The 12732-nt window shown below is 40.3% G+C and overlaps 3 protein-coding genes across 6 annotated transcripts; 2 read left to right on the plus strand and 1 right to left on the minus strand.

The window, feature by feature from the left end:
• Positions 1-7: 7 nt before the first annotated feature.
• Positions 8-3611, plus strand: rad1 (RAD1 homolog (S. pombe)). Of its 4 annotated transcripts, none has more exons than XM_086097123.1 (8): positions 8-103; positions 397-473; positions 693-894; positions 961-1069; positions 1174-1331; positions 1585-1685; positions 1753-1851; positions 2319-3611. In XM_086097123.1, exons 1-8 carry the CDS (start codon positions 89-91, stop codon positions 2497-2499), a joined length of 942 nt encoding a protein of 313 aa, XP_085953249.1. In that variant the 5' UTR covers positions 8-88; the 3' UTR covers positions 2500-3611. The 4 variants fall into 4 exon arrangements, with proteins under 4 accessions (XP_085953249.1, XP_085953248.1, XP_085953250.1 ...); XM_086097122.1 differs by having other exon boundaries at positions 961-1072; positions 2319-3608; XM_086097124.1 differs by lacking the exon at positions 397-473 and having other exon boundaries at positions 961-1072; positions 2319-3605.
• On the minus strand, positions 3299-5812 carry brix1 (biogenesis of ribosomes BRX1). The gene is made up of 10 exons (XM_086097121.1): positions 5638-5812; positions 5384-5495; positions 5106-5149; positions 4886-4956; positions 4749-4798; positions 4596-4669; positions 4469-4519; positions 4160-4261; positions 3952-4080; positions 3299-3658 (listed from the first exon to the last, which is right to left on the minus strand). Exons 1-10 carry the CDS (start codon positions 5785-5787, stop codon positions 3410-3412), a joined length of 1032 nt encoding a protein of 343 aa, XP_085953247.1. The 5' UTR covers positions 5788-5812; the 3' UTR covers positions 3299-3409.
• Positions 5813-6130: 318 nt separating this feature from the next.
• On the plus strand, positions 6131-12535 carry dnajc21 (DnaJ heat shock protein family (Hsp40) member C21). Its single transcript, XM_086096661.1, has 12 exons — positions 6131-6541; positions 6617-6710; positions 6997-7120; positions 7203-7331; positions 8262-8566; positions 8698-8855; positions 9253-9352; positions 10318-10509; positions 10592-10640; positions 11683-11876; positions 11951-12038; positions 12158-12535. Exons 1-12 carry the CDS (start codon positions 6445-6447, stop codon positions 12320-12322), a joined length of 1695 nt encoding a protein of 564 aa, XP_085952787.1. The 5' UTR covers positions 6131-6444; the 3' UTR covers positions 12323-12535.
• Positions 12536-12732: the final 197 nt, after the last annotated feature.

Below are 12732 nucleotides of genomic sequence, written 5' to 3' on the forward strand. Positions count from 1 at the left end.
GGGGACGGGCGGAAGTTGTCGGTGAAGAAGGAGGCGGAAGTAGTGGCATCTCAGGCGCCTTTCTCAAAAAACGCAGTTAAATGGCTTTATGAATCACAACTACGTGAGTGACTTCTTCGCTTTTCTATTCTTATTCATGAAGTTAGAACTAACATGTAAGCGGAGCATATTCCTAAAATGGCTAATGTCACATTCACTAAGTAGACCGCGAAGATAGCTGTAGTCATGTGGCAATCGGATTAAACATTTAAAAGCTAAATTTGACTATCCGCAATTAACTATGTAGATATCAACAACGTCTTTCTGATTTGTCGTAATTACATTTGGAAGAGTTGGAAGAAGAAGAAAAAACAAGTACACAAAGACTGAAAACATCAATTGTATTTTCATCCACAGAGGCAGAACTTCATTACCAAGCTGCTGAACTACACTTGTCAATTTGAACTACACTTGTCAATTAGTGTAGTGCACAGGTGTCAACACAAGAACCAGAGGCCATTTTCTGTGGCCCGCCAAAGCAAATTATGTGCATTGATTTGGGGTTTCATGCTAAAATTTACATTTAATATAAATGTAATATAGTTTGAGCAAACAGTATTTACTGGCTTTAGATTTCAAAAGTAGTTATTCATCAGTTTGTTGTGTTTATATAATATGAGGCGATATACGTTTTGTTTTGTTTGTTTTCTCAGCACGAAAATGCCGCTCTCGATGCAGTCGCAGGGCGACGATGAGCAATACGTGCTGGTGGCCACCTTGGACAATGCGCGCAATCTGTCCAACATCCTGAAAGCCATCGCTTTCAAGGACCACGCCCTTTTCACCGCCACACCCAATGGCCTCAAAGTCACCGTCGAGGACTCCAAATGTCTTCAAGCCAATGCCTTCATCCAGGTTTGTTTGCTTGTTGAATTCTATGATCGTTATACTAATATTAATACTTTTGGTTTTATATTCCAGGCTGAAATCTTCCAGGAGTTTACTATCAAGGAAGATTTGGTGGGATTGCAGATCAACCTTACCGTTCTGCTTGATTGTCTCAGTATTTTTGGAGGAAGCACAGTCCCAGGTGGTGAGTTGGAAGCGGCAAATATCACTTAATACAACTCTTTCTACCTACCGTACATACCTATCAACGGTATCTCTTGTCTTCTGTATCTGTGTATGCCTCAGGCATGTCAACCGCCCTGCGACTATGCTACAGAGGCTATGGTTACCCCCTGACCCTGTTCCTGGAGGAGGGCGGTGTGGTGACCGTTTGCAAGATCAACACGCAGGAGCCCGAGGAGCCCATTGACTTTGAGTTCTGCAGCAGCAACGTCACAAACAAGGTGAAGGTCAACGCACATCATGCTAATAGAACGTCTGATGTCACTGCAGAAGATTAGTGATGGAAAAGTGCTGCGATTACAAAAGAAACCTGAATTACTTGTTACAGTGTTGCAGTAGCATAGTGATGGTGTCTCAATACAATATGGAGTGCACAGAAAATGATGGAAAGTGCGACAATAACTCGAAACCAAAGTGATTTATTTCTACGAGAAAAATAGTGTCTGTGTTTTGTTTTTCCTTTTTCCATCAAAGGTGATCCTGCTGTCCGAGAGTTTAAAAGAGGCTTTTTCTGAACTGGACATGACCAGCGAGGTGCTGCAGATCACCATGTCCCCTAAAGAGCCTTACTTTCGGTAAGGGCTCCAACTTTTTTGGGCCCTTTTCACTGTAGGTTTTGTTAACGATTTTACTGATTTACAGGCTGTCGACATTCGGCAATGCTGGAAGTGCTCATTACGATTACCCCAAAGATTCTGACATGATGGAGCTTTTCCATTGCACCACGAGGCAAACCAACAAGTGAGTGTTTTTTTTTTCTACCTTGTGTTACAAGCCAAATTTTGTGGAACAAGTAAACCAGCCTGAGATATGGCGTCACTCCAGTGAAGTGGGGAAAAGGTACTGTAGTGGTACGTGTGTGCAAGGAGAGACAGATAACACTAAGATGTAAATATTAGCAAAAACCGACCAGGGCTGATGCACACGTAATGGCGCTGGGCAATGCTGTCACCTATGGGATTTTTATAGGAACAGCAGTCGACATGTATAATTAATGTATCAGTAAAAAAAAAAAAAAAAGAAGAAGAAGTAATAATTAGTAAACATACTCTAGCATTTCTACCAAATTCAATTTTTTTTGTTCAGTAGTTATTAGCAAATGTTCTCTCTTTGTTGAAAGTCTTCCACGATTAGCCAGCGCCACATCTGATAATGATTTGAACTTAAATAAAACGTTGCATCCTACATTTAACGCTTCTTCCATCCAGGTACAAAATGTCCCTGCTGAAGCCGTCCACCAGGGCGCTGGCGTTGTCTAGCAAAGTTTCCGTGAGGACCGACAGCAGGGGCGTCCTGTCGCTACAGTACCTGGTGCGCAATGACGATGGACAGATCTGCTTTGTGGATTACTACTGCTGTCCTGACGAGGAAGTGGATGATGAGGAGTGACTGTTTCCACAAAAAAATGTGGCAGTGCAACTTTAAACAATGTACAATTATGGACAAATGGGTTCAAAATAATTGAACTTGCTGCTCATTCCAGCACTTTCATATTTTCTGCTTTCTTTGTGGACATAATACATAACAGGCAGCAATTATTCCAAGGATGTTTCCGTTTGATTGTAATAAATCTATGCATTAAAAAATATATATACTCACAGGATTGCTGAACTACAGCGTGTCCAAAGTCTCTTTACAAATTGATGGCCACTAGAGGGTGCAAGGTGCTGCGTCTTTTCATTGTCAATGATTTTAGTGTTTTCACACTATATAATGTACTTTATACATGACATATTAGTCTTATGTTTTGATGAACTTTAACGATTGGACATTAATAAAAGTTTTTATTTGCATCTGTTTATGGCGCCACCTACAGATGTTTTGATGTAATAGACTTTATGGACATGCTACACATCCCAGCAAAATCATATGGAAATCTTGTTGATGTACGTTGAAAAGTACGACAGGCCAAATTCAGTCGAGGGGACATAAAGCATAAACATGTCATTTATACCGTAGTAGTAGCAGCAGCCCATTGCATCGACGTTGATACATTCGTCAAAGTCCTGGCTGCTCAGTACAATGCGGCTTGAACAATAGGTTGACCATAATTTAAGTAGAACGGAAATCCGCAGAAATCATCCTCAATGTGTGACTGGTGTTAAAGTTAAGTTTTTTTGTTTTTTTTACATTTGTATGAAAATGTTTATACAGTAAATCAAGGTTGACTTCAAGAAATATTCCAAACTTAACAAGTAGCAACTGTAATATGTTGCAATCATTCACACATACAAAAAACACAACTGAAATGAATAAATGTATTTTCTATTCCTTCCTGGTCATTGATCAGTCCTTCCAGTTACCTGCGCCCCATCTGCATCCTGTTCCTTTTGAACATTTTGCGCTTCTTATTCTTACTCTCTTTGGGCTTGGGCGGCTCCGTCTCGATGGTCAAGGGTTTCTCCGGCACCGGCGTATCGAAGACGGAATCGGCCACATCGCTGATAATCTCTGGCTTGACTTGGGCCTTCTTCACCATCTGCACCTCCTTCACCACCTGCCTCTCGCGCACGCGGGCCGCCGCCGCCAGACGGAGCTCACGCCGGTGCTACGTGGATAAGATAGCATCATGTTAACTGTAGATCCCAATACAGCGGTGACTCCGAGACGGACGCTTTGCTAAATTAGGACTTTGGCTGCAATTTTTCCCGGTGAAATACCACGGAACTGTGCACCTCACTGGAACTCATTTTTGTCAGCACCTGTTAATTCTCTAAGCTGTTTATGATTGTTTTTTAAGAGACAGGCGAGTGAGTACCAATACCAGTTATCGGTATCGGGCTTATATCATCCTTATTTTAAGGTACTGAGTTTTGTGGATTCCAGTAAAGTGAATGTTACCATATTGGGCGACTTGAAGTGTGCGTTTTCATAGAGCGTGGGCCCCCCGAAGCTCCCCTGAAACATCTTTATGAGGTTCAGGACGAAGCGAGGTCCGATTTCCACCAGTGCTGCATCCTCCTCGATGATCTGCAAATGATAATAAAAAAAAAAGTCAAATTTGACAAGAGGTGGGGTTTTTTTTTTTATGACAATCAAAACAAATTACCTGGTAGTTCCTGAACCAAATCCTGTTGTCTATGATGGTGAAGGTGAAGACATGGTCCACAAAGGGTTGACTCTTGGGGTGATATTGCGGCGTGGAAAATGTCTGCAAAAAGGCCTCTTAATAATGACCATTTACTTTGACAACTCTTTCTACAATCAATTTGTCAGAAGAAGCATCTTTAAAGTTGACATTTACAATGGGAGTTTAAAGGGAAGGTGTGGATTTTTTTTTTTTTAACAAAATAATACATTTAATACAATAAAAGGCTTTGCCATAAATCCAGAGTTAATCCCGAGAGGTTGCACCGACCTGTATGAATAACTCCTTCAGCAAAGCATAGTGGGGCTCCATGTCAAATGTCTGCAGGGGAAAACAAAAAGTTGTGAAAACAAACCCGAGCAATTATAGCAGCCATCTTGTTTCTGGCTTTACTCACAGGATCGAAGGACAAGAGCGGCCTGGATCCTTTCAGACAGTTCCCGGTCATTTTGAGCTCAGCCAGTGTATGAACTGTAAGGAGTTTACATTTACATTACACCTGGAGCTACTGTAAGAATTACTCTCAAGTAGTTGATTGTCGGCCACTCACTATTCTGAACAAGGAATTTTGCAGAGGGTCCTTGTGGGCAATTTGATACCCTGCGTGACAACAAAATTGTCAACCTTTAATAGATTTTCTGGACCAAAGTAAGGTTCATATGCTAAAGAGTAGAAGATGACTCTTACCACATATAGAGATCCTGTTTCTTCTTGGCTTCAAAAAAGAGGCACTTGTTGCAGTTTTTCATCTCGCAAACCTACAAGGAAAAAATATGTCCTAAACATACATTTGTATCAATTCATCTATTCATTTTCTATAGCGCTTGTCCTCATTTGGGTATGGTAATGCATTTATTAACCATTCCAAAAATAAACGTTTTATTAGTCATATATAAACAACACTCACCTCGTTAATAACAAATAGCTTGTCCTTTCTGTCCATTTTGGTATCTAGTAGGGATTAAAAAAATTTTTTTTAATTGTACAGTTAATAAGCTACAATTTGTTAATAAAAAAATAGCTTTCTAAATCACACTTTTGATACAAACGCATACTTCCTGAGCACATCGTTTCCTGTGCTTGCCTTTCAAAATAAAAAATGAGTTTTCAAAACAATATTTAGTATCCTACCCGTAATTCCTGTTTTGATTTTGGTTGAGACTCTCAGATGTACGCAACACTGACCTGCTTTCGAATGTGGCATTATGCTTCTCAGGTCTTGCATCAAATGCCTCGTTCTGTAGTTTATGCCTCTCGAGGAGAAGATGAGAACTCTTTCCTTGTTGGTCCATTTGCCCTACACACAATTGAAACCAACAACATCAATCAAAACACTAACACGCGAGTCTTTCGTGAAGATAAACTTATATTTTGATTTGGTTAGCTCCATGCTAGCAAGTTAACACCCTCCGCGATTTATAACAAGCTCAGACACGTACCATAGAAACCGGCGGTGGAATGATGAATTCATCTCTCTTCTCCTGTTGGTTGTCAGCGGCGGGTTTGCCTACATCTGCGACAGTTTTAACTTTTTTTGCGTTTTTTCCACCGGGTAATCGTCCCCCACGTTTTCGCTTGAGCGTCGACATGTTTCTTTGGACAACTCTCGCGTGTGTGGACGAGAACGTAATCCATGTGTTAAGGGCCGAGAGGGACAATGCCCCAAGCGGCGCGGAGGTGCAACTGGACTCTTTTTAAAAAAACAACAACAACGGGTTGCCTTAATAAAATTGTCTATAAAGCTATTAAGTGTTTAGAATATTTTTTGTATTTACATGGGTGATTGTTTATGTTTGAAGCAGAACTGTTTGTAAAGCGTCATAGATATTAGACAATTCAGCATTCCGCCAGAGGGGGCACCAGCGAGTTTTCCTTGTGTGTACAGGCGAGACGAGAGAGAGTCGAGAGAGAGACGTGAGAGAGAGTGAGAGCGAGAGGGAGAGAGAGAGAGAGAGAGAGAGAGATTCTCGCGTGAGTTAGCGGCACGAATGAAAGACCTGTCACTTGATTTGCACTAAAACCTGCATATTTTTAGGGATTTGGTTGAAAACTTGACAAATAGTACAACATACGGACTCTTTTTTGATTATGTAACTCGCACAAATTTAATATTTCTTCCAAATAGTCGAGGTTATTTCGACGTTAACCAACATTCAGACCGGTACTTAGCATGCTGCTCTTTGCTAAATGCTAACGAAGGTACAACGTGAACGGGAGTGTAAATTTCGTATTTTATTATAACAACAATGAAGTGCCATTACGAAGTACTGGGAGTCAAACGGGAAGCGGACGACGACGATTTGAAGAAAGCCTATCGTAAATTAGCCCTGAAATGGCATCCTGGTCAGTGGCAGTCGTCGCCCAAACCTTCCATCCTTAAGGTATATAGTCCTAATTATTGTTATCAAACTATTCCAGATAAAAACTTGGATAAAGCCGAGGAAGCAGCCGAGCACTTCAAGCTGATTCAAGCAGCCTATGATGTCCTAAGCGACCCACAGGAGAGAGCATGGTAACTACTGTATTGCTAACAAATTGTTTATGCAACTTCATGTACAATATGCTGGGATAGGCTCCAGCACCCCCTCGACCCTTTTGAGGAATAAGTGGTTAGGGAAATTAATGAATGAATGAATGGATGGATGTTTAACACGAAATGGGTCTGTTTAAAAACATTTTTAAAAACTCAACAATTTGTTCCATAGTCCACTTCGACTGTGTTACATCCCACATAATTTTCCTTCATGAGACATGCCTCTGGGTTCTTATGGGAATGTCACAGCACTGCTGTTTGTTAGGTATGACAATCACAGGGAGGCTCTGCTGAAAGGCGGCCTGAGCGGCGACTACGAGGACGACAGCATCGACCTACTTCAGTTCTTTACTGTCACCTGTTACTCGGGCTACGGTGATGATGACAAGGTTGGTGCTGCCAAACGGGAAAAATAACTGGCTTCGTGAAAACATGACAGCTGATAAAATGTGGTTTTCTTCTCCCCATTAGGGCTTCTATGCAATCTACAGGAATCTCTTTGAGTCTATTTTTAAGGAGGAGATGGAGCAGGGTGAAGTGGAAGATGACGATGATGAGGAGTTTCCACCCTTTGGGGATTCTAAGAGCGATTACGATACAGTAAGTACCGGCACCTCACGTAGTGTATGCAATTGGAGGCCTGGTGAGGCGGGTTATGTCAGCCAATAAGCATGTATTATAATTTTTTGATGATGCAATTTTGTGCCAAATTAAATGGAAAGTCCTCTTCCCTTTGTCTGGCATCTAAATGTACATGTTTCATGTAAAGGTAGAAAATTAACCAAGTTTTATACAGGCATTGTCATAGTATTAGTACTGTTTTTGTTTGATTTGAGGAGGGAGATTGAAATTGGACAAGCGCTACAGAAAACACATGGATGGAAAATAAGAAATGTGTTACTACAGATTTTTATTGTCTTTATTTTTATTTAAATGTTAGCATTATTTTTCTGATGAAAATAAGAAAATATCTGCAATTTTGGTCCCCAAAAAGTTATGCTGATTTATTTTCCAAATTTTGAGATTTTATTTATTAATTTTTTTGTGTGTGAAAAAAAGTTAGATATATTTGCAAAAAGAGGACAATTAATTTCCAAATATGATGATTTCAAAATAACTACATATGTTTGTTGTATGTTTCATCTAAAAAACCTAGTCATTGTTGGAATAAAAAATAAAAACATTTGCAATATATGTCCAATAAAATTAAAATAACTCTCCAGTTATGCTAACTTTAATTTTAAATGATTAATTTTCTATTCATCTGAATTTTTCAACCGTAGATTTTTTTTAAACTAAATTTTGTCATAAATGTTTATTTAACCCAGAGTGTTTTGTGAGAAGAATTGTGAAAGAAATATCCTCACTTGAAAACAAATCTCTATACTTGGTGATGAATTTTCTTTTTATCTGACATATGTCGCAAATATCCATGGTTTCATTTGTACTTTGCATTGTATTGATTTGTGTATTTATTCAATTGTCTATAATTCCTGATGACGTGTAAATTCTGGTATTCCCGTGTCGCAGGTGGTCCACATCTTCTACGGTTACTGGCAGAGCTTCTGCACGCGTAAGAACTTTGCGTGGAAGGATGAGTACGACACACGGCAGGCATCCAACCGCTGGGAGAAGCGTGCCATGGAGAAGGAGAACAAGAAGACCCGGGACAAGTCTCGCAAGGAGCGCAACGAGCTGGTGCGGCAGCTGGTGGCCTTCATGCGCAAGCGCGACCGCCGCGTTCAGGCGCACCGCAAGGAGGTGGAGGAGCGCAACGCAGAGAAGAGCAAAAAGGCACAGGAGATCAGGCAGAAGCAGCGGCTCAGTCAGGCCAAGTAAATATTACTCATTGCAGCACGGGGTTTAATGCGTATGCCTCACAGTCGAGACTTCTGTTGACCAGTTCAGGTTGACAAGTAACGAGGATAAGCGCTGTACAGAAAATGTATGTGACATGTGTTCCGAGGCTGGCGGAGGAGTACAAGGAGCAGAGCTGGGCGGCCATGTCGGAGCTGGAGAAGGAGCTGCAGCAAATGGAGGCTCAGTACGGGGAGGAGTTTGGAGACGCATCCGAAAGTGAAGACGAAGAGCTGGGAACACACAAGGCTGTTGAGGAACCATTAGGTTTGTTGAGACAAACATGCATCCAGGGGATCCTCGGTTGCCACAGAATCAGCAGATTGCGGGGGGAAAAAAACTTCCTGTTTTTTACTGGGTTTTAGATGTATGCCTTACAAATTCAGGTTGCCCGTGTCATTACAACAGTTTTCTGTGATGAACAGGGGACCCCTGTATTTGCATTGATTGATTGATTTAAAAATTTCACCTATTTACCTTTTTTGTGCACAGACCAAATCACTATCTAATATAAAATAATTACTTGCCACCATTTTGCAGCTTTTTGTTGCAATTGCTTCTTTGAGGGTTGCGATTTTTCACTATTTTCACTATTTGTGGCAGGACTCGGTCCGTAGTGCTGTAATCATTAATGATATTTGTGATCACGCACCTCATTGAACAGGTCCAGATGGCGACCAGCTTGATGCAGACGACATCAACTTTGATTATTACGATGATCTCTACTGCCCGGCCTGCGACAAATCCTTCAAATCTGACAAAGCGTGAGTCTTCTTTTTCCCATCAGAATGTGTTGGATGTTTATCCACTCAGGGTCACACACAATCACTTCGAAAAATGTGTGTAAAATACATGCACTTTTGCTCAAGGAAAAAGGATGCACAGTGAATTAATCCATCTGTTGCAATCGTAACATCTTTATTAACTGTAGTGAACAGGTGAGGTTTTAAAGGGGAAGTCCACCCAAAAATGTTCTTTACAATAATATGTTAATTGTTCAATGAAGCCCCACAAGTTTAAACATGGTATTCAGGTAACGGCTGACCACGGCTCACCTGTCTTCTGAAGCTGAGCCGTGATTGGTCGTTACCAGAGCCCTGAGTAAATTTGATATCATTTTCAGTTGACAACATGAAGTAAAATGGCTAATGATGGATAAAAACCGGTGGATTTTGCTGCCTAATTCATTTTCCACAAACGCAATATTAATCAGACTTTATGTGTTCAGACGAGTGGGGCTGCAAAGAACATATTATTGTCATGAACATTTTTCGATTGACTTCCCCTTTAAAACACATTTCAGAATTTGTTACAATTACATGATGAGTGTGAAACTATTACTATGTAGTAAAAACTTTTTTTTTTATCAAGTATATGTTGAAGTAAAAAAATGCACAACCCTTGAGAAGAGAGTAAAAATGTAGCGCAAACATTAACCACAATGCTATTAGCTAAATGCTATTTATGTTAGCAACAAGCTAACGTTCTTGTGACATTTAGTGAATGATATTGCTCATATTTTTAGTCGGACTCCTTCCTATGTGGCTTGAAGTTCCAATTCCTGTTTTGTGCTTGCTAGCTGAAAAAAAAATTTGTTGCTGTCCCCTGCAGTTCTCACCTGTGCCAGCAGGGGTTGTTATTGCACAGCACATATAAAAAGAGCAACACAATGCTTATAGCGAATATCCCATTCTATTCATACATGTACTGCAATGTCTGTCCTTTAAAGCATGAGCAACCATGAGAAGTCCAGAAAGCACAAAGAGATGGTCACGTTGCTACGGCAACAGCTTCTTCACGATGATTCACTCGTTCTAACCCTGGACCAGCCAGAGGACGCTGAGCAGGAAAACAAACACATGGCAGACCAAGAAGGCGAGGAGGCGGAAGAAGGGGAAGAGGAAGATCAACCAAGACAGAAGTGGGTCCTTGTGAGAAACACGAGCGCCACACTTGGTTTGTTTTTACATTTTAAGAATGTTGTCCTGTTACGAAACACTCAGACTGTCCAAGAAGCAGAAGAAGAAGAAAAGACAGCAGAAAGCAGCCAATGTGAGTTACCCCCAAACACGCCAAGGACATTTTGTGACATTCTTTTTTTCTTTTATCCAATTTCAAACCATTTTGGAATAAATATGGGTCCAATTTGACAGACGGTAGAATTGCTGATCCACATTTGTATTGACATTTGCCACCAAATCAACTCGAATGGGTTATTCAATGTTCTTGTGCTGAAAAACACAATATGGTCCAACAAAGGAAAAATCCACTTCAATCAAAATGGTAAATGGAGTGTACTTATAAAGCACTTTATCTTGATCACATATTTACAAAGCCATTTTCATTTATCTCATTTAAACATATCAAAGTGTAGCCTACACCAGCGCGTAAACTAATGAAACTAAAAACTGAAAAAAAAATTGTGTCAATGAAATAAATAATAATAATAAAAAAATGATAACTAACAAACTACATTATACATTTATAAAACTACAATTATAGCAAAAATGTATTAATTGTTTTCGTCTTTGTCAGCATGTATTTATGTTGTCATTTGAGAATTGTAGTTTACCTTTTTGGTCTTTTTTTTTTTTATCTTGCACCTGACAAATACTCCATATATATTTAAAAAAATACTGAAACTAATAAAAACCAAACTAAAACAAAGCACTAAAAAAAAAAATCTAATAAAAATTAACAAACCTGCTCCAAATACGTTTTAAAACGAACTGATATTTTTTTATTATTATAAATGAATAATAAATAATAAAAGATAAGAAATGCAAAACTAACCAGGATCCAGCGTTGCACCCTGGCCAACGGTGAACACCTTACATTGCTACTAGCCTCATCCTAGCTAGCGCTAAGCTAGTTAGTCTCTCAGGTCCGCCGTCCAAGTTTGCAAATTCCCTTTCATTTGTTGCTAGGACACGTTAGCCGGCCAAATATTCCCATAACTACTTCCGGGCATCCATTCGAATGAACCACATACGTAACTTTCATGCCTATGGAAGATGACAATTTGTTGTAGTTAGGACAAATAAGTGAGAATATCTGAAGGGTTCATTGTGGGGTTCCTACTTCCTGTCCACAGCCTGTAATGCAGAGCACTCCAGCGGAGGAGCATGAAGAAGTGGAGGAACAGACGTCAACCCCACACGCTAAGGAGTTTTCGGAAGATTACGCTGGAAATATCCCTGAAGAGGTTCTGGCACATGTTCCCGAGGAGTCATCGAACCCTGAGGAAGCCGAGGAGCAGGACCATCTCCCTCCCGAAGAACCTAAGAGGTGAGTGTTTTTGTTTGCTTTTTTCCGCCTTTACACAATAGTTCCGATTTGAACCATTTTTCCATGTTGGCCAGCTCCGTGAAGACCAAAGCCAAAAAGGCAGGCGGAAAAGACAAACCAAAGAATGTCAAGGCACATACGGAAGGAGAGCAGCTTCCTGAGGTTGGTACAGAAATGTAGTCGTGTGATGTAGTTTCACTCCAGTCCTGTAGGGGGTAGTGATGCAGTTATAAGTCGCACGTGAACTTCAGCTGCCTACGGGATTTTTTTCCCCCTCTCAGAAGCCGGTGAAGCTGCGCTGTGTGACATGTAATGGCGAGTTCCCCACCAGGAACAAGCTCTTCGACCACCTCAAATCCAGCGGCCACTCCTCTGCGCTCTCCTCCAATCCCACGCCGACGGCCTCCAACATCCGGAGCAAGAAAGACAAACGAAAGAACAGATGACATCACTTTCGGTGGACTCAAAGAGAACTGGACTGCGCTATTGAGGCCTGAAGAAGCCTTTCCGGGACTTGCCAGGTCCTTTTTTGCAAAGTAGCAACTTTGGTGGACATCATGTACAGCATGCCATGCATGACGGTTCACTTCTTTTTGTTATCTCTGACTGACTGTCAAAAATCAGACAGACTTTACAAATAAAGTAATAAGTAATGTAAATATATATATTTTTTTACGAACTAGTCATAACAAAAATGTGTACAAAATAATCATAAAAATATGAATACACAATTATTATTTTTTAGATAATATAAAATGGAAAATCTATAGGATTAAAAAGGTTTACAATTTAACAAACTAATAAAAACACATACTCAAGTGACAAAATATTCTATAAAATACATTTAAAAATTATA

This window comes from Leptonotus elevatus, chromosome 15 (assembly GCF_054856555.1).
Source record: "Leptonotus elevatus isolate MCC_2025b chromosome 15, RoL_Lele_1.0, whole genome shotgun sequence".
Taxonomy (NCBI): domain Eukaryota; kingdom Metazoa; phylum Chordata; class Actinopteri; order Syngnathiformes; family Syngnathidae; genus Leptonotus; species Leptonotus elevatus.